At 44.7% G+C, this 19,763-nt stretch overlaps 1 protein-coding gene across 1 annotated transcript; it reads right to left on the bottom strand.

Moving 5' to 3' along the window:
* Positions 1–497: 497 nt before the first annotated feature.
* On the bottom strand, positions 498–17,771 carry ACOX2 (acyl-CoA oxidase 2). The gene is made up of 15 exons (XM_021530854.3): positions 17,642–17,771; positions 16,681–16,947; positions 15,347–15,509; positions 12,637–12,788; positions 12,279–12,386; positions 11,470–11,589; positions 10,881–10,996; positions 10,315–10,487; positions 9,085–9,247; positions 8,251–8,441; positions 6,960–7,121; positions 5,893–5,998; positions 3,767–3,984; positions 1,890–2,019; positions 498–1,218 (listed from the first exon to the last, which is right to left on the bottom strand). Exons 2-15 carry the CDS (start codon positions 16,838–16,840, stop codon positions 1,156–1,158), a joined length of 2,025 nt encoding a protein of 674 aa, XP_021386529.3. The 5' UTR covers positions 16,841–16,947; positions 17,642–17,771; the 3' UTR covers positions 498–1,155.
* Positions 17,772–19,763: the final 1,992 nt, after the last annotated feature.

Below are 19,763 nucleotides of genomic sequence, written 5' to 3'. Positions count from 1 at the left end.
ATTTCTACTTATCCTGGTCCTTTTGTCATAGTTATTAGTAGAATTTCTGGTTATGATCTAACTTGATTGCAGCTGGGAGTAAGGGCGTTGGTATCTGTTTCATGGAGTAGATCCTGTTCTCCCATGAAGTTCTTGTCCCAAGTAAGTGGGAGCTTTCCATCCCATATCTGGCTCTAAAGGCTGTCTTGGGGGGTATTTCTCTGTCGTATTTTGTCTCTTCCTGTTCATACATTGCAGGTTTTTGACTTATGCAATAAGAGGCAGCAGGGAGAGATTTTTTTCTTGCTATCAAGGAGGAAAGAGAAGCAGAACTGATGAAGCTCAGGAAAAGTTGTTTCTTTCTTACAACACATGGTAAGAAATATTCGTGTTAACTGGCATTGAATTATAATCACAAGATGTTCTTTGCAACACTTCATTTATGAGCAAATTAATGACTGGCCTGGATCAGCTTGCCCTTTCCATAATTATGAAGAATAATAATTAGAGAAGCAGTATTCCAAATAATACACTTTATTGGAGCTCAAGATTTATAGAAAGGAGCAGCCTATTAATGGGAAGGTAAATTCTTCAGACTGGAGCTGGCACCAGCTTTGTCTGCATCTTCATTAGGCAGGAATATTCCAGTACTGAGCAAATCAAGAGCTATTTTAATTGTCAAAACAGATGCACTTGTTAATATGCTTTCTGATTGAAGAGAACAACTTGTTCCTAAAAACTAATCATGATTTCACCATGGATTTTTCAGTAAAGTTGGTTGTTTTGGGTTTTTTGAAGGCACTACATAGTTACAGCACACTGAGAGAGGGTTCACAGTGTGGTGGTGGTTTTTCTTCCCCTTAATCATCATATAGTGGATTTAAAAAGAGAATAAGAAAGTCAAATGAGAGAATTTTGATGCTGTCAAGACACTTCAGGATAGAAAACAGTGAACCCTGGACCATTCCTGACTAGATTGTCTCACAGCAGCAGGTACCACTCAGCACTGTTGGCATCTGTCTAATTGCAAATGGCTGGCTGAGAATCTTTCATACTTGTTGTAACTGCAAGTAAGCAACTGATTATTAATTCTGATTAGTCATTACTGATGTTTCATAAATGTACTGCTGCACAAAGAACAGGAGGAAATGTTGCCCTTCACTTCGAACACGTTCTTCATAATTTCGATAGCGTGTTGTGCAGAAGTGGCTTCAAATACCTCTCGTAGGCTGGGCTCATCTGTTCAGAAAGAGAATGTGGAAGGGAATTAATGGCAATTAAGAAGGGAAAGGCTATTTTTTTTCTTAAGAACAGTCTCTGAAATACATAAAGCTGCACTACTTAAGAAAAAGAAAACAACCAACAAACCAGCAGCTCCTTCAACTATGCAAGATTTTTTTCCCCTATAATATGTTCTGTCCTTCATCACCAGACACCACACATCCCAAAGGGGACAGCATGCTATTTAACCTCAGAAAATATGCTTGGACTTGAATGTTTACTGAAGGCAAATTTTGTGTTCCACTGTAGAATTTCAAAGGGATACCGATTACTACAGTATTACTCCACAGGATGTATGAATTGAGAAAGCCAAGTGCTAAAGACCATGAGGGATCAAATGACCTCATTTAACACTTACACTCTTTCTGGTTAAACATATTTAAGAGCCCAAGTTTTGCACTAGTAGAAGCATTAGTGAATAGAAAAGACCCTGCATTTAGTGCTGTTCCATAATATGTAAACAGACTTTTATTTTAGCTTATTCTGTACAATGTGATACAAAGAGGAATTAAAAGCTCTTAATTACAAAGAGGAATTAAAAGCTCTCTTATTTGTACTGCTTTTGTTAGAAGAAAAGCACTTTGTGCCCTGGCTGCTGTGGAGGTTGCCCAGCTGTGATTCATCCCTACCTGGTTGGTGGGTGACTTCTGAGCCCACTCGTAGAGCCGCTGGTAAACCTGCCCGTCGTAGCTGCCGAGAGCAGAGTTCAGGCTCTGGTCCGTGAAGTCAAAAGCGTCCACCAGTGGCACAGCATCCTTCCTACAGAGCACAGGAGTGGCATTCCTGTTACTGAGAGGGTACTGCTTTGCAAGATGGGAAAATAAATCAAAGATAAGCTTGGCAGTTTCCAGGTTTCTACTGGAAAGCTTGTGCCAGTTTTCCTCCTTGTCTTTACTGGGTGGGTGGAAAATCCTGCTTGTTCTGATTCCTCAGAGACATCTCTAGGTGAACCTGCCTTGGCAGGGAGATTGGACTAGATGATCTCCAGAGGTCCTTTTCAACTGTAATAATTTTGTGATTCTGTGATGTTCTACTAATGCCCTGAGTTGTGTGCACTGTTGAGTGGGTGTTTGCAGGGTCTTCACCCTGGCTTCATCACCTGGGCTCCATCCCTAATTCAGGACTCATGTCAGATGTTTTCTCAGTAGTCTCTTCCAGTTTGTTCTTTTGATTTTTGTCTTTTCTTTGTTTCATTTTTCTTATGCTGTATGTGTGTCTTATAAAATGGAATAAGGTTCCTATTAGATTGATGTGAAGTTGCTTTGCTGATCTTCAACCTTCATCCACCTTTCAGAATTTCTATTAATCTCATCATGAGGTGCTGAGCTCTTCTATTTGTGTCTGTAAGAGCAAAACAACTGTGACCCATCCAAGGGCCCATCTAGTCCAGGGGCCAGTGTGGCAGCATGGAGAACCAGAGCACAGGCAGCATCTCCTAAGCAGGAGATTGTTTCTTTTTCCTCATCCTTCCATCATCCTGGGTGTAGGAGGTTGTGCTGGCTGTACCTCACACTTGAGGTACCAGGATGCAGAGTGGTTTGCTCAAATGTCAGCATTTCTATCTTCCAGTTCCTTTTGGGGAAGAGCTGTCTGAGGGTTTGGGAAAGGCTGGGTTTTTGCTACAGACCAGGAAGTGGTTATATTCTTTCTACTAACTGTAAATATGTAAATACTCCATTCTTGAATCCTGTTAACAAGACATGGACTAACACAGAAATTGCAATGAATTCCAAAGACAACATGTGAGGCTTTTGAAAATGTTATGTTACACTTATCACTTAATTCAGATTCTGGTAATCAGTTCTGAAACCCTTTGCTGTTTGGCTCAGCCCTGTTCAGCCCTTGCTTATAGTGTGTTCTTGTTTCTCTCCTGGTGGCTTAGGTAAATTTTAGATACAGTAGCAACTCCTCTCCACCTTAAGTTAGTATGTTCTAAACAAACAGCACTGAATAGTGAAAGCTCAACCCTTTGTCAAAAAGCCCCTGTGAGTGTTGTGGTAAGCTCAGAATTCACAGAGCTGATAATAAAGGGTGTTGAGCAGATGCATCTGAAGTAGCTGTAGGCAGGATTGTTTGGGTACCAGTTGCAGCTCACCCATGGCAACAGAGGTATTAGCTGTATTAGCTGTGACTTGAGCAGATTTTGCAATGTGTGATGGGTTGCTGTGGCTGCCTCCTGCCAGTGTGCTCTGACTACATATTTTCCTGTTTTTACTCTACTGCAGATGGTAGAAAGTGTTCATTACTTCTTCATTTATAATTTAAGACTTCATGTTACAGAACTTTAGAGATTGCAGAGAAGCTGGACACTTGGGTCTGTTTTGCCATGAAAACAAGCTCTGAGTAGACATTTCAATTTCCAGCACTGCCAGGCAATGGAAGTAAAAACTGAATGAGGTGAATTGACTGTGGAGATGTTGCTATAGGTACAGCAGCACCCTTTTATATCTAGCACTTTTTTATATCTAAACTGGATAGCTGTGTGTGTCCTGCCAAAGCAGCTCACCGAATGACAGCCAGGAGGTCCAGGTAGGATGCTGTGACCATGTCCATTTGAGCTGCAGATGTGTATCCATCATGCAAGAAGGCCCCTGAATTTGAGAAGATCCCGTGTAGTGCAAAGAGGTCACAGAGATGTTTCATAATCTTCTGGATGCCAGCCTTGGTCTCGAGTTTTTCCACAGTTTCTGCAAAGTTTTTCACTGCAATGTAGTGGCAGTGAGCCTGGAAAACAAATGCAATCAACAGTGAATGCACCTCAAACACTTTAGTAGGCCAAATGACTCAAATGTTCTTGCAAAGAATATAAAACCTTTTCATTTCCCTGGCACTTCTCCAGTCTGTATCCTTTGTTTGCTGGTTGACCAGGCCTTTTGCATTCATGGCTTACAGTGACAGCAGAAGACAGAATGTGTAAACAGTCAACACTGTGGTATTTGTAAACTCTAGAAAACTGCTTCAGAAATCATGCTGGTACTTATTCTAAGTAGTTCTGATCAATATCCCAAAGAGTTTATGTGAAGGAAACACATTGGAATGTGCTTGTGTGGTAAGTGAATGTCGGTTGTACATCAACAGGAGAAGACTCCTGTTGAAGACCTTGGGCTCATGGTACTTTGGGATGAGTGTCTACAAGGCTTCAGCTCTGGAAACACCACTGTCACAGAAAAACAACCAAATTTACCTCCCACTTTTGTGGTTTTAAGTCAACTAGTAATTTCGGGGTCACACACTAGTAGAATGTTTGACCCAGAAATGACAGAAATATAGCAGAGATGCAGAGATGAATTAAACTGACTCTTGCTATGTTGACACTGCTGGGGTTGATTGGTGGTGCTGGAATCTGTGTGGGTTCACTCCCCCACTGCACAGTTCCCTTCCAGCTGTAGGTGTAAGCATGGCACACCTGCACTGCAGCTTTTCCTGCTGGCACAGTGAAGCAGCAGAGGTGGAGGCCAGTGTGGACTGCAGAACGTGCTTGAGAAGCTAAGTGGCACTGAGTGGCCACTCAAGCAATTGACCTGTGTGGAGTCTGAGCCACACAGCTGAGAGCTGGCAGGGATCAGTTCATAGAGCTGCCATGCCAGATGTGTGGGTGAATCATCAGGGAAGGTATGGAATAAGAAGTAAATACAGAATTGCCCCAAGAAGGCAGCAGTATATAAAAAATGTAAAGTTATGGGGAAGAGTCAAGAGGTTTGGATGACATTTCCTGTCCCTGAAATACTTAAGAGAATTTAGGGGCCTGGATCCCATTTTCTGAAGAGTCTAGCAGCAGCACTGATAATACCACAGCCAGCCCTCTGCTTATGTTAGGCTCTTCAGAAATAGTTAATGATGTTAAAATAAGTTGTGGATCTGACTCAGAAGGGAAGAGAAGGAAGGCCTTCACCATAACTGCAGTGGAATTGCACTTAATTACATATTGAAAAAAGAACTTTGGTTTTGGGAGATACAGAACTATCAATAGATTTAATTTTCATTAATATTTAGGGCTTTTCTCCCCTCTTTTCTACTTAATTCTGTATTAATTCACCCTTGTTTCAGGGAACAAATGCTGCTGTCCCAATGCTACTTCAGCTGAAAGCGTCTCTTATAAATTTGAATTATCTTTCAGCAGTAGTTACCATTGCACTTACCACTGGTTTTCACTCTTTCCCCTGCAGTTATCTTTCCAGCAGATGGAAGAAGTACGAGGCATGTTTCATCCTTTTCTGTGACTCCACCAGCTTTCAGTGGAGTGGCTTTAGAAAGATCCCTCTGGGCACCAAAAACGCTGGATTCTTATAAAAAGATGAGTGTTGGCTGGAGATGGTGGGGTTTTGTTGCAGGATATGGGAGGTCTGATTCTGCCAGTAGTGGCAGCATAATTGTAAATGCATTTTTTCTCCCTTTCATTTCTCCTAGTCTTTTTCTACCTGGTCTATACAGACAGCAAATTTTTCAGATAAGGAATTGCTTCTTATTACAACTTTTCCACCATGCAGACCACAGTGACAGGCTTTTTGTGGTGTCTCTTAGATGCCAACAGGAAACAATAAACAGCACTTAGGCTTTAAGCTAATCATGCCATTTCTCTTGCATGTTGTTTCATAAATACAAATATCAGATAAGCAGACAAATTTTGCTAACCTTTGCAGCCTGCACCAGCTGCACTGTGCACTGGTTCCACGCATCGTGCTTTTTGACTCCAGACTGGATCAAGTCCTGTAGTTTTGCTGCTGTACTGCTTGTGAGCCTGGAAAATTGAAAAAGCACAAAGCATCTTGTATGTGCATCCCACCTGCATGAATTTGCACTTGGGAGTTATGTGTGACAGAAGTGCAAACTGGCATTTCTGATATCTGGAATTATCTACGCTCAGTATGAGTGAACTAGATTATGCAAAATCTAAGTATAAATTGTGAGAAGAACCCAAACCACTCTGGTGCTGAAGGATTTCTGCCTTCTCAGCTTCCAGGGTAGTTTACCAGGGGTTTGGCTGAGCTTTTCTTGGGTTGTGTGTGTGTAAGGAGAGTTTGCAAAACAAACAGTAATACTGGACTGCTGTCACATTATGGTTCTCCTTTTCTACATAGGGATTCAAATCCTGTTCCCACTGATGAAGCTTTTCAAAGAGTGGCTGTTTTTACACTGGTTTCAATGACAGTAGAGTTGTCTTTTTACCTGATTTTCAGAGGTGGCACCTATACAGCCCATAACTATGTACATAATTCTGAGACCACTCATGATGTAATTTTTGTTTATGTTAAGTTACTGAATGTGTGTAATTGAAAGGCTACAGACAGAATGAGAGGCTCTGTTCTTGCTATGGCGCAAACTGAAAACAAACATCACTTTCTTAGGTATGTGAAATTTTAAGTTTCTAATAGAATTGCTCAGGGTCCAATAAAGATTTTACTGCATGGCAACTCAGTGATGTGGTCTAGGATTTACTTTAACAGTGTCAACAACTCTGTGAACTGTAGTTGTTTGGTAGCACATGGCTTAGAAACTTCTGAGTGTGAAAGCTTCATACTGAATGTCTGGTATGGCTGTTAATCTTGCATAGCCTTCCTTTCCTTTTTCAGGAACAGATGGTAGCAATCCTAGTTTAACTTATTTTATTTTACCTCTCTTTAAAGCAAGGAAGAAGCTCAGCTCTTAACACATTTCTGATGTCAAAGAGAGAAATTCTGTCTCCCATCTTCTGTACTGACCTGATTGCCACATGTTGATAGGCCTCAGTGTAAATATCTGGACTGAGAAAATCCAACTTGTTCTTGGCTGGACACTTCCTGTGTTTCACTGCAGCCAGATAAGTGACAGATGGTGGCACAGGCTGGCCAGCACTGGCTGCCATGAAGCACTTAATCAGGAACCTGGGAAGAGGGTAACAGTCAAAGCAGGGTATGGTGGGCATCTCCTCACAGCAAACAGACATGCAAAAAGTAAAGTGGGCTCAGGTGAGCAGCAGCAAGGTGTGACCCATCCCGTCAGGAGCCCAGAATGGACTTGAACAAGTAATGACCTTTTGTTTTGCATGCTGCTTACAGTAACCTGATCTGTGGTGGGTCTCAGGGGTGGCCTGGCTGCCTTATTTAATACTACAGCAATCCATAACGATGTTTTTTTCAGCAGAAACTTGCTGTGGCTATATTAGCAGTCTAAGCAGTCTAGTGATTAGATACATTATCAGCTTTGCAACCTGAGTCTCAATGCTCTGGAGCTTTAACAGTGAGTCTTACCCTCTGCCATCCCCAAGACACAAATCACATTATGTTAACACATGAGACCCTTGGGGAGAGCATTCCCCACTTCCTTAGTTTTTTTGGTACCTCTGCTATGAGCTAGACTGACCATGTCTGGAATTAAAAGGGTACAGCATTTCTCTTGACTTTGCTGTTGATCTTGCAAAAAGCAGCAATGAGTGCAGAAATGTCTGCATGGCAGCATAGAGCAATGTGGTGGCTCTGACCCTTGGAAGTACCCTGGTTTTCTCCTTCTAGTAAAAACATACATTATTGAAAGTTCAAGCAGCTGTAGTTTCTTTATCCTGTCTCTTGATAATCATGAGTCTGTGTGTCTGGAGGAAAGTGATGCTCTTGGAATATGACTCATGCACTTTCAGTATCCAACAACTTTTCTTCCTCTGAATCGACCCCACTTTATCAATATTGCATTACATGACACCATTGTCACACTGGTTACTTAAAAAATTAACCACAAAACTTTCACAGCAATACCTCTGCTGTGCTACCAGGCAAGGAGGAAAATGAGGTTATGCAGAACAGCACCTGCATACGTCCCCAAACCAAAAATAGAAGAGATAATCCAGTTCCCACACACTTACATGCTTGTTAGACTGAAGGCATGAATAGTTTATGTCCTGAGCTGTATTTTTAGATGGTGCTGTGAGAAAGGAGTAGCTGGTTTTACTGGTTTTGGAGAAGTGGTAAAGGTTGAATAAATGGGGGGCATACTTTTAGACAAACACATTTGAATTGTTACCTGGCAGTTTGCAGGAGCAAAATGGTGTTTTCCCCTTCATAAATACAAGAGGCAAGTATTTTGGTATACAAGGAAGGCAGTCCACTCAGCAGGGAGTAGCCATGGCCCCCACAGGCCCGGAGACAAATCTCCACTCCTGCCGTGCAGTGCTGAGTGATCACAGCTTTAAAACCTGAAGATAATGCATGGAGCTGTTAAAAAAAGAGAGAAAAAAAAGCAGAGTATTACAGGTGGAATCTTCAGAGTAAGTTCCTTTTTTAAATTTTGTGCAATACCTGGGCATGAAATCTCTGTCAGGTTCCCCTTTGAATGGTGGTAGCACCCAGTTCCCTGAGCCTGACCTTTGGTCTCTGGGATGCTGCACGTGCTCCTGCTGGGCACACTGTAGTCAGTTTATGCATTTTTGGGTTTCTCTCAGCCAGTTCTGGCTTTGGCCACCTTTTTTCAGAGTATGTTTTCATTTTAAGCACCTAATTGCAAAATATTCTGTTCTGTTTAAAAAGTCGCACTTCTGGTTTTGGCTCAGATGTACGTGCATGCACGTAGTAGATGAAGTTGTGTAATAACACTGTGCCACCAGCTACTTGGGACAAGGTTTTGGACATGCTTTTCAAGGACTTTTCACTCTGCAATAGTTCCTAAAACAAAAAGTTTGGGGTGGTACAACAAATTCTGTTGCTGACTGGTTGCAGACCTGAGACACGTCATTTGAACTTCGTGTTTTCTCTTTAGTCTGTTCTTTAGTGATGAGAGGAATGCCTGTCCAGTTTGCTAAAATACTTTTAACATTTAGAGAACAGAAATGCTGTATGAGTTAATCCTGCTGAAGCTCACCTCTGGCAGCATGTCAAAGTTCTTCTTCTGGATCTCTCTGTACCCCCTGTTGAATAGCTCCTGCAGGTAGTCATTGGTGAAATGAAAGGCATAGGCTGCTGCCAGCTGGGGCAGCAGTTTCTCTTGCTGAGTCTGGTAGTCAAGGATTTTTGCTTCTTGTTCCCTGTTGGAAGACAGCTGATGAAGCAGGGAAAGTGTGGACATGGGCATAGCTACTGTTACTTTACTTGAAATGAATGAAAGTGGTAGAATGAAAATGGCATTTTTCATTACCAAGAAGCAGTGTGTGAACAAGACTGAGCTGACAGTGTGGCAGCAAATCTGTCCAGCTTGCTGAGCTATTGGAGAAACAAACCCAAAAAAAACCTAACGATGTAGAAAAGGCTTTGTGTGGTCAGTCAGTACAGAGGGGAACAGGGACTGCAGGAGGGGAAGAGAATGAGGCCTTCAAGGACAGCAAGTTGTTCGGTGTTCTAGAAAAGGCAGTGGGCATTGCACCCTGATAAACTTTGGCTTATTAAATGGAATCTTTGTGGCCCCATGTGTAAAAAATGTTTCCCTGAACATATTTGAGTCTGAATTATTTAAAGTTTTCTCAGCTGTTTTTGTGTGTTCTTTATCACTTCATGTGGTTGGTACATTTAGGACTTCAATAGGTGGAATTGGTTATTACAATAGTTCAGCTGCTGTGGTCTTCTGTTTGGTTTGTGTTTGAAGTGAACCATGTTTTGACTAGGATCTTCCTGCTTTTGAAAGGGTATTGAAATAGAGATCTTTGTAGTCAATTCAAATTAACGTATTTCTTGAAAAATAATGGGGATTCAACACTCAATACAATTCAGTGCTCAAAGTTTGAATATTAGATTTCTGGATGTTGGAAGGTATTATAATGTTGCATCCACTAGTATGACACTATGGAATAAGAATTCAGCAACTTGTCCAGTTTGTCTGGATTCTGCTCAGTTATGGGATTACAGGGGAAGGCCAGTTATAAAAGAATAAGTTGCCTGTGTGAGCCACTGACCTTTCAAAGTATGAAACTGAACTGTAAACATTCTCTTGTACTTTGACTGAAGCTCATTAATGTAAATAATGGGGAAGCATGTTTATCATGCCCTGTCTGGAAATCAGCCAGTGATGGGCTGAAAGATAAGATGAAGAGAAGAAATACAAACGGGCACAGGGGAACACAGTGTACAGCCCCCTTCCCACCGGGACGCATGGCATTACCCAGGCTTTAGCTTGGACTGCCGGCGAACCACCGAGTACCGGGTGGCGATGGTGCAAGCCTTCATTAGGGGTGTCAGAACCTCGTCTGAAATGAGTGAAATGCGCACTGCTGTCATTGTGAAATAATTGATCTTCTGTGACCCCTGTCTTACATAGGTGCCATCTGGTCGAACCTAGAGTAGAGAGAGGCTGTCAGATGCTGCCTTATTCAGTACTACTATGGTTGTGTAATTGCTATGCACGGAATAAGATGGGCGTGAAAATCCTTCACTGAATGCAAACAATGCTTTTATGTATGATGGATGGAAGACATCCATTTGAAGAGACAAACTTACTGTTTCTGGCAGAGGTACATTCTGCCTGCCCCATGATCCCCAGCTTCTGAATATGGAATTCTTGACAATGACTTTCATTTAGGATCCAGGTACCTTCTGCCCTTGGTAAAACCTCAGAGACTTGCTAACACTCAAAGGAAGATTTTTGTCCCAAATTTAGACAGGTCCCTGTTGTCTCTCTGGCTGTGGAATGAGTCTGACAGCAAGTTTGTGATGTGAGTCCACACATACCTCACAAAACTTGCTCAGCATGTTCTCCCTGGGGACACGCACATCCTTCAGCAGGAGGTAGCCATTGTCAGTGTGCTCAAAATTCATTTTGGGACCGATGTCTCCTGCACTTATGCCTGCAGCAGGAGAAAACAGCCTGCTTACTTCCACTTGAACTTCTTGCTCCCCACTTTGTGTCAGGATGGGGACCTCAAAAGAAGGGCATGGTCAGCTCTGCTTCTTCCCCAGCATGGGGGATCTTGCCCGCAGGGTGAAACAGGCATTCGAATGCCTTGTAGTAGTTTGTTTCCATGATCCATTGACAGGTGGCTCTGTGCTGGCTAGGGTTAGAACTGAGGTGTTAATGCAGAGGTGCTCAGAGCAGCCCAGGCTTCGGGTTATGTCAAGGGCTTGGTCTGGATATGGCTGAAGATATTTAAACTTCCCTTCAGATCAAAAGGAAGGGGTTATTGATAACTACACCTTGGCTATCTCTCTTGGCTTGGTTTTGGCAATTATAACTCTCCCTGGGCCCAATGTTTTAGAAAACATTTAAGGGCAAAATAGGCAGAGCACCTGCACAAGTGCTGCAGTGTCTGGGGTTATTTACCTGGGCAGAGGGAATGGTCCTGAAGGCTGCGTATCTGCACGATGAAGGGATGGATGCCATAACACTTCCCATGGATGTACAGCTGAGCAAAGACCACTGTATGGGTTGCTGATCTTCCCACTGTGAGAAGAAAAACAGCCCCATTCCCTTAAGCAAGATACAACATAAACAGTTAAGAGAGATCAGTACTAATAATGTGTTGGGTCTTAGGTATGGGTCAGCACAAGTGTGTGCTGGAAACCTAAATCAGCCTGCTCTTAGCTCTCAGAAGTTGCACCATCATTCTGCCTCTGTTGCTGCCCATGAGGCTTGGATTAACAGTTTTGTAACAGAATATGAGAAAAAATAAACAGTTTGAGCTAATGTAATGGTGAGAGTGGGAAGTGCTGTGGCTGTTGCAGTGACTTCAGTTATTTTCTGTGAAATACCTTCCTGAAGGGAGCAAAGAATTTCACACTTGAATCCTTTATGCTGAGACTGTCTGATGACTCGAATCCTTATGCTGATGACCTCCCTGCAGGTTTTGGTTGTCTGAGTATTATTTAAAAACAAGAGAAGATTTATTCCTGCAGCAGCAAGAGCTTTTCTGAGTGAAGTTCTTCAGCCTGCAGCCCAAGAGGTTTTTGTAGATGACGGTGGCTCCTTTATGGCCTTTGAACTTGGACAACCCCCTTTCTCTTACTTGCTTGTTCATGTGAGTATCTTTTATTGAAATCTGCTAGCACCTGGGCCCTCAAACACAGAACTTAACCAGGGTATGTGGAGTAACTGAAAGAGGCAAAACCCAAGATATTTTGTGTGGTACTTACTGTCTCCAGGCCACCACTTCATGGCAGAGATCTTTGGTGTGTTCAGTATAAACTCCTGAGTAGCAGTATCAAAGACTGCTGTAGTTTCCAAACCCTGAAGATAAGTGCCTTTAAAAAAAGAAATTAAAAAAATATCTATGTAGCTATCTTCTGGTATATCACAGGGATGGAGAGAGTGAAGGATCCCTGGAAGCTGGCTGTGGCTATTTACCAGGGTTTTGTGGTTATCCTTCTGATGAGAACCATGAACGAGAACCCAACCACCCCTGTCCCAGTAAAGGATGGACAGTTTGGAGTCAAATTCCCACGGGAATCTGGGCTGTGTCATAGAGAAATGCTGTTTTCCCTGCAGCCTTACCGTGTCCCAGTTCAGTCTGCGCGTAGCTTCCAATGAGCCTGTGCTGGGTGGCGAGGGGAATCCACTTGGCAATTTGTTTGTCAGAGCCCAGCACTGAAATACTTCTCATGAAGACGCGGTGCAGGAGGAACGCGACATCTCCCGACAGTGCCCTGCAGAGAAGGCACAAGGGGTGTTTGTAAGGGAGTGAAGTTCCAGGCATGTGATGAATGAAGCAGTGGCACTGCAGTGGTCACCAGACAGTACCACCTGCTGCCTTTTGTTTTCTGCCTTGTCATACCTTGCCCAGCACCCAGCATCAGCACAGCATTGCAGGAAAAGTGCCCTTCCAAGCTGCTTTTGTCTCTTCTTTCATAACAGAATTTGCATATGTGTTGCTTGCTCATTTCACTTGGTCTTGGAGGAATTATCTGTTCTAAGTAGCAGATGCTAAGCTAAAAGCACACACAACCCAGCTCCAAAGCTCCTGACACTCTGTGAGCATTTTATATTTTTATTTTACTTTATAGGATTTTTTTTCTTGATTATTTAAGTCAGATTTTGAGGTTGAACTAAAAAGAAAGAGCAAAACAGAACCCAACTTAAAAAACCCCAAACCCCAGCAATTCACTGTGAGGCATATTAGACTGAATTACACATGTAGTTATGTGGGACCTGGATCTCCTGAACCTTCCCATTTCCATTCTGAAGAAATACTATGTTATGTTGGGTTTATTGCTGTGCTTTTTGCCGTTTGTTTGCTGCCTTTTGCTGTCAGTGAGCAATACTGGGGTTCATGAAGATTTGTCCTGAATTGAGATGTTATTTTCTTGTAGAAAAATGAAAATACATCCAAGTAACCCCTGGTCCTTCACCGTGACCATCTGCATACACCCTAAAAAGCAGTATTCCAGAAACTGTGTATGGGAACTTGGGTACAGTGATTTCCATGGTGCAAATGAGAAATTTATTTAAGCTTTTTTCTGTGTGAGAAATAATAAGAAAACATGAGGAATATAACTATATCCCTCTTCCTGGGATTCCTCAGAACATGGTTGAATCACCTCACAGATACAGGTATATGTACAAGTGAGTGCCTGTGCTGTTCTCAGTAGCTGAGTGGCTGTTAGCACATTGCTTTACTGCAGTGCTCTAGAGAGCATCTCCTTTCACATAGATACCTTCTATTGTTAACAAATGACTCTGACCTTTCTTTTATACTGGCCCTGAGAGAGAATTAATCATGCTGAAACAGTGTGTGTGGGGGGGGAAACATGAACAAAGAAGTTAAAGGAAAATTGCTTTGATTAACAGAAAATGACTTAATGAATCCTTGGCAGCCTGGCCAGAAATAACGTTCCTTTAGCTGAGATTTGAAAAGCTGTATTTTAAATTGTGTGATTCACTGTGCCTGGCACTGAGAGCCAGGGTTCTGTCATAAGAGCTTGGTGCTCACCTGGAGTTCCATGAGGCAAGAGGTGCCCTGCCAGACAGCTCTGCTCCTAATCCAGCAACTGGGACAGCACAAGGCTGGTCCTGCTGCAGCCTTTGGCATCAGGGGGCCTGATATAGCACACCTGGGTGGGATTTTTTTTGTTCTGAGGGAGCAGTGGAGAGCTACTTTTTAATGGGAATATAATGATCAGGTCCAAGAGCTCCTGATGGCATATTTCCCCCTTCATTAGTTCTGCTTGCTGTAAGTGGTGAAGAGCTCAGCATAAAAAATTATCATCTTTCGTATGATGGGGACAATTTTCTAGCAGTGCCTGTCAGCATAGGGCAAGGAGTAATGGTTTTAAACTAAAAGAAGGTAGATTTAGACTAGACATAATGAAGAACTCATTTTCAATGAGCATGGTGAAACAGTGGCACAGGTTGCCCAGAGAGCTGTAAACATTCCAGGTCAGGCTGAACAGGGCTCCAAGCAACCTGATCTAGTTGAAGATGTTGTTGCTCATTGCAGAAGGCTAGACTAGATGACCTTTAAATGTCCTTTGCAACCCTAACTGTGTTATGAGTCTATGAAATGCCAAAAAGTGGCTCTGAGTGTCAGCAGTGCTGTGTAAGAGACAGGTATGTCTTCTGAGTGACACTTCTGAACTTGCACCTTCCTACTGGGTATGTGACCTCACCAAGCAGACAGCGTGCCCTGGGCAACAGCCAGCCAGGAACTGACTGAGCAAAGGGGGAAAGGAGGGGCAAGCAACTGAAATGTGTTAAGAAAACTTCTAAAGGAAAGGACTGTGAAAATACTTTGTTCTCATTTATCAACAAACTAAGGTGAGTTTTTTCCTTTTTGTTTTTACTTTTAATAAAATATGTGTTTTCTATATACACAAAATGTAATCTTTAATTTATTTAGAAGTCAGTAATGTAACCGAAACAGCACCACTTCCACTTCTGGTTATATATTTAAAAATGTCTAAGGGATGGTGTGAGAGCTGCAGCACAAATAAGGAGGTTGCTGAAGTGGAAATCTGTTGTGTTTGTGAACTGATGTGATCTATCACACTGTACCCATGTGCTGCTCTATGAGAAGTTCCTGGTTGTGTACCAGCATTTTCCCTTTTCCCAAGTGTGCTGCTGAAGTAAAAACCTGCAGCACATTTTTATCCAAACTTAATCTGTTAGCTGTTGGCCTTTCCCAGCCTTTGCTAAAGCTGATTCTTGTTGGCATACAAAGCTTTTAACAAAAAATTAGTTGTACATTAAAAAAAAAAAAAGAAATCACCTGTAAATGTACTTATATTCAGGTCCATTCTCAGTCCATCCCATCTCATGCATCTTTTTCTGGAGATGAACAGCCTTCCTGACTGCTGCTTCATACCTCTCATTCTGGGTCTCGAAATACTGATATTCTCTGCTAAATACAGGGTCAGATTGGATAGCTTCCACTGCAAAGCAACACAAAACAGTTGGTTCTCCTGGGGCTGGGGAAGTGCAGGCAGTGCCTCAAGCCATGTTTGGGAAGAGCAGGCAGGACTGGACTCATGGATACTGATGCTGTGATTTTTGGGATGCTTGAAGGCAGGTTTTGTTTTGCCAGTTCTGGCTCCCATGGCTGTCACATCTAACTCTGAAAAGCAGTGGGTTTGGGGAAGCAGAAGGGGAACTGAGTGGGCCTGAGAGAAGGGTCTGTTCAGTGGAAATGGTGACCCTGCAAGGCACCCTCCCTGGTCAGGAAGGGAGAGGTGACTTCTGGCAGAAGATGCCAAGGATCCTTCTGCCTCCAGCTGCTGTGAGGGCAGTAAGGGCTGTAGTGAGCTGCATTTTGCCCAGAGTGTGGAGAGTTGCATTAGCCAGAGGGTGGGTTACGCCTGGAGCCTGCTGGGTCTCCTGCTTGGGATGTTACCAGCCCATTGCACTGTTGCACAACAACTCAGAGTCACTTTCTGTGTCAGTTTGAATACCCCCTTGTCCATTTTGCCTTAATACCTTGAGTCTATTCACGTGGAAGGTTATGCTGAACTCCAGTGCCACTGTGAAGAGGGTGATCCCAATGGCTTTGCTGTTTTCCTTTGCTAAGTATAAGTATAATATGGATGCAGTTACAGAGACAACAGAGAGGGTTTTTTCTTCTATTTCTTCTGAGTGACAGTAATTTTTTGGCACACCTATCAGGAGTGAGAGCAGCTCAGCCTGGTTGAGCCAACCCACGCAAGAAATTCCCACCTGGATGAGCCTGATGTGCCAAGGAGGAAAGCTGGCTGTGGTTCACATGTGATGTGCATTTCTGCACAGCAGCACCAGCCCCTGCATGCATTTCCCTTGCACATGGATGCTCGACCCTCAGTTCTTGTATTCCAGTTTAACCAGTCTTGCCAGAGACAGGGGATGGGAGCAGGGAGGAAGAAAAGCTTCAGACAGCAGGAGTGGCTGCGGAGGAGTCATACTGATTTACATCAAGAGAAGACTCCAGCTCCACACTCCCACTTTTTAAACAGATGGGGGATAAGCAAACGCCCAGGAGCACAAACCCCACTGTGCTGCAAAGGAGGAGCAGAGCATCAGGACACAGGCATGGTCTGTGCCAGCCCCCATCAGGGCCTCGTAAGGGTCACTCACCCACTGCCCTCCGTATCCGTGTCTGCTCCGCGCCGCCGTCCAGCAGGGCCGTGAGCTTCTCCACGCTGAAGGAGGCTGTTTGCCGCTCGCTGGCGAGGTCGGGGTTCACGCTGCCGAGCACTGAGCCCTGAGAGCGCTTGCTGGTCTCCAGCAGAGCCATCCTGGAGCCTGCGCCGCCCTGCAAAGGGACGGGGCTCCCTGTGGATGGCTGATGGAGGTGTTGGCACAGCGACGAGTGGTTTGGGTAGGTTGGCCAAGATGTTGTACCTGCACAAGGGTTGCATTAATATTTAGGCACTATCCTGTCCTCACTGCAATGGACAGTGGAGATTTATGGCACTTCAAGGAACTCAAATTGCAGTTTTTACGACATATTTTAAAACATAAAATATTTTTCTTTTCCCAGTCTGTCCCCAGTATTCTATGAGAAGTTCATGCTGGAATATCCCACTACTATGTGTTAATGTTTATGGGAGTTTCTGATCCAGGGCTCACAGGCACGGGTGAAATGGTGACCCTGTTCAGCACTCTGCCTGTGCTGCCTCTGTCCTGGGGGATCAGCTTTACATTAACCCCTAAATCCATGTTGGTGGGATTGGTCGCAGGACACTAGTAAAAACAAAAGCCATAACGAGTAAAAATAAATCATATTTTTCCTTTCAAGAGGCTGCTGCCTTTCCAAATATCAGATTACTTTAAGAAATACAAAGTCGGGAAACCACGGCAAATGTGTCATTAACTCCTGCTTTTTCATATATTCAGGTCTTTCGTCCAAGGAGTTTCCCTGGAGAGGGAAAGGCCTCGGGGCAGCGCGGGGCACACCCGCCCGCGGTAACGCGGCGCTGCCCTTGAGCCCTCACGGGGAGCGCAGGCAGCGCGGGGCTCGCCTCGGCCTCAGCTTCCTCTTCCGCGAGGAAAGCGCCATTCCTTTCTCTCCGTGCAAACGCGGTCCGCCACGTACCTCGGCTTAGGCGTCCTCCGTGGAGCCGTCCGGCCGCCGCCTCCTGCCCGGGCCGCGGCTCCCGAGCGCTGCCGGGGACTCTGCCCGCGGCTGTTCGGGCAGCGCTGACCCCTGCAGGCGGGACAGCCCCGCAGCCCCGCTGCACTCGGGCCGGTTCTGGAGCCTTGGGATTGCACTGCCAGCCCCGTCACCGAAGGGACACGCTGCCCTTCTCCTGCTGTTGTTAATTCTGGTTTGTTGTTTTGGAAGCCTGCTCCGGGTGGAGAGCAGCACGCCGGGGCTGGCGCTGCTCCTGGCCCGGGGGTTTGGCGCTGCCCTCAGCCCTGCCCGCAGTTCGGGTGCGGGGCCGGGATGCGGGGCTGGGCCGGGTGGGGAAGGGAGCCTGGCACGGGGATGTGCTCCCTCACCTGCCGCGGCCCTGAACCTGGCCCTGCTGGGCCCGGGGGGCAGGAGATGGGGGCTCACATCCCTCACAGGACGAGCGGGATTCCTGGAGAGGAATCCAGCAGCGGATCCCCCTGCCTACGGCTCATCGATGGGTCTGTGCTGCCGCTGCAGACCCACGCTGGAAACTGCTTTGTCAGGAACGCGTGGGGTTCACTTTACGGAAGGCTTGCTTTAACATGGGAAGTTAAGCAAATGTTGAGACATCGGATGTTGTTATGGGTAACGATAGTTTTAAGCCTGGAGCTGAGCTTGTTAAACCGAGCCCAGCAGCCACGAGGAGCAGCAGTCAATGAGAGCAGCCAGCTGCAATGCAGTGGGTGGCTCAGGGGCAGTGGAAGGTGTGTTCAGGATCACTCTGGTAGATTAAAGATGCCATGTGGCTCCATCACACTCCCAGTGACAGGGTGTCCTATGGATGTGCTATTTTCTGGTCTGTACAGCACAATATTCCATCCCACAGTGACTGGAGGTCATGATGGTTGGAAGGCAGTACATCCTTCTGAAGTGCTCTGTGGGATTTTTCCATTTGTTCGTACATTTCCTTCTGCTGGAGTCAGGAGTGCTTGGCCTTGTGCTTCCTGACTGCTGTTTGTAAGTCATTGAGGCATCTGGCTCTCCTGAAGGGAGGGTCAGGGATAACAGATTGGAAAAAACCTGTCCCTGAATCTCTTTGCAACCTGATGTTCATGCAGGTTTATATTTGGGCAGGCTCAGGTGCTGCCTGAGTAGGCCATTGCCAATCTGTTTTAGTCTGAGCTGGAGAGCCACCGGAGCTGCACACCCAGCTCGGCTCCAAGTGCCTGTGGATGCCCAGAGATCTCATGGGCTGTGATGAGAATCAACAAAACCCGCAAGATCACCTGGTCATGGTGTGTTGGAACACACCCTCATTATTATGTTGCTGATAATTTTGCATTTTTGCCTATTTTCATTAGGCTGGATCTCACCAGTATCATGGCCAATTCAAGGTTTCATAGAATGCTTTCATCAACACAAAACTGTCTAGTCAGTGGCAGTTTTAGATAATTTTGGGAAATAATCTCAGTATGGAGAAATACTTAGAATAGGCAGAGGCGAATTCCTGAGAAGGGGTGTCCATGGGAAGCCAGGGCTGGTCTGAGGGTACCACTGGCTTGAGGAAGACAACCAGAACTTGCCATTTCTGAGGCAGTCATGAGGAGTAAATCAGGCAGTAAAATGTAAGTGTTCCTTGACAGGAAATTTCACTGCAGCAAATTATCTAGGAGCACTTCAGGAGTGAGTGCATAGGAGAAGAGATCTCAGCATGACCTGGATAAAGAGCAAAGCTGGTATTGAAAATTCTGGCAGTAAGAGAAATCCCAGGCAATGGAGCAGTTTGAGCATAGCTAAAAGGTTTTTATCTTTAAAGAGCAGAAGTGATTGGTTCTTACTCTCTTCCACAGAAGAGGAACTGTCACAATGAACAACCATTGGCATCCATGCATGGAAGGAAGTCTGTGATCACTGACAGGAGTTTTGGGGCACAGCCCATTGAAACCTCACTGCTTGGGGCTGGGAAGCGTTGATAAAGCGTTTTACAAAGTCCTGCATGAGTGCCCTGGTCTCACATCTAACCAAAGGCCTAGAAAAGATTTATCCCTTTGAAAGGTTTATGCCAGGAAATGAAGTACACAACCTGCCATGGTAGGGTAGC

The sequence above is a fragment of the Lonchura striata genome, chromosome 12 (assembly GCF_050655825.1).
Source record: "Lonchura striata isolate lonStrDom1 chromosome 12, ASM5065582v1, whole genome shotgun sequence".
Taxonomy (NCBI): Eukaryota; Metazoa; Chordata; class Aves; order Passeriformes; family Estrildidae; genus Lonchura; species Lonchura striata.
This window is presented reverse-complemented; position numbering and strand designations above follow the sequence as displayed.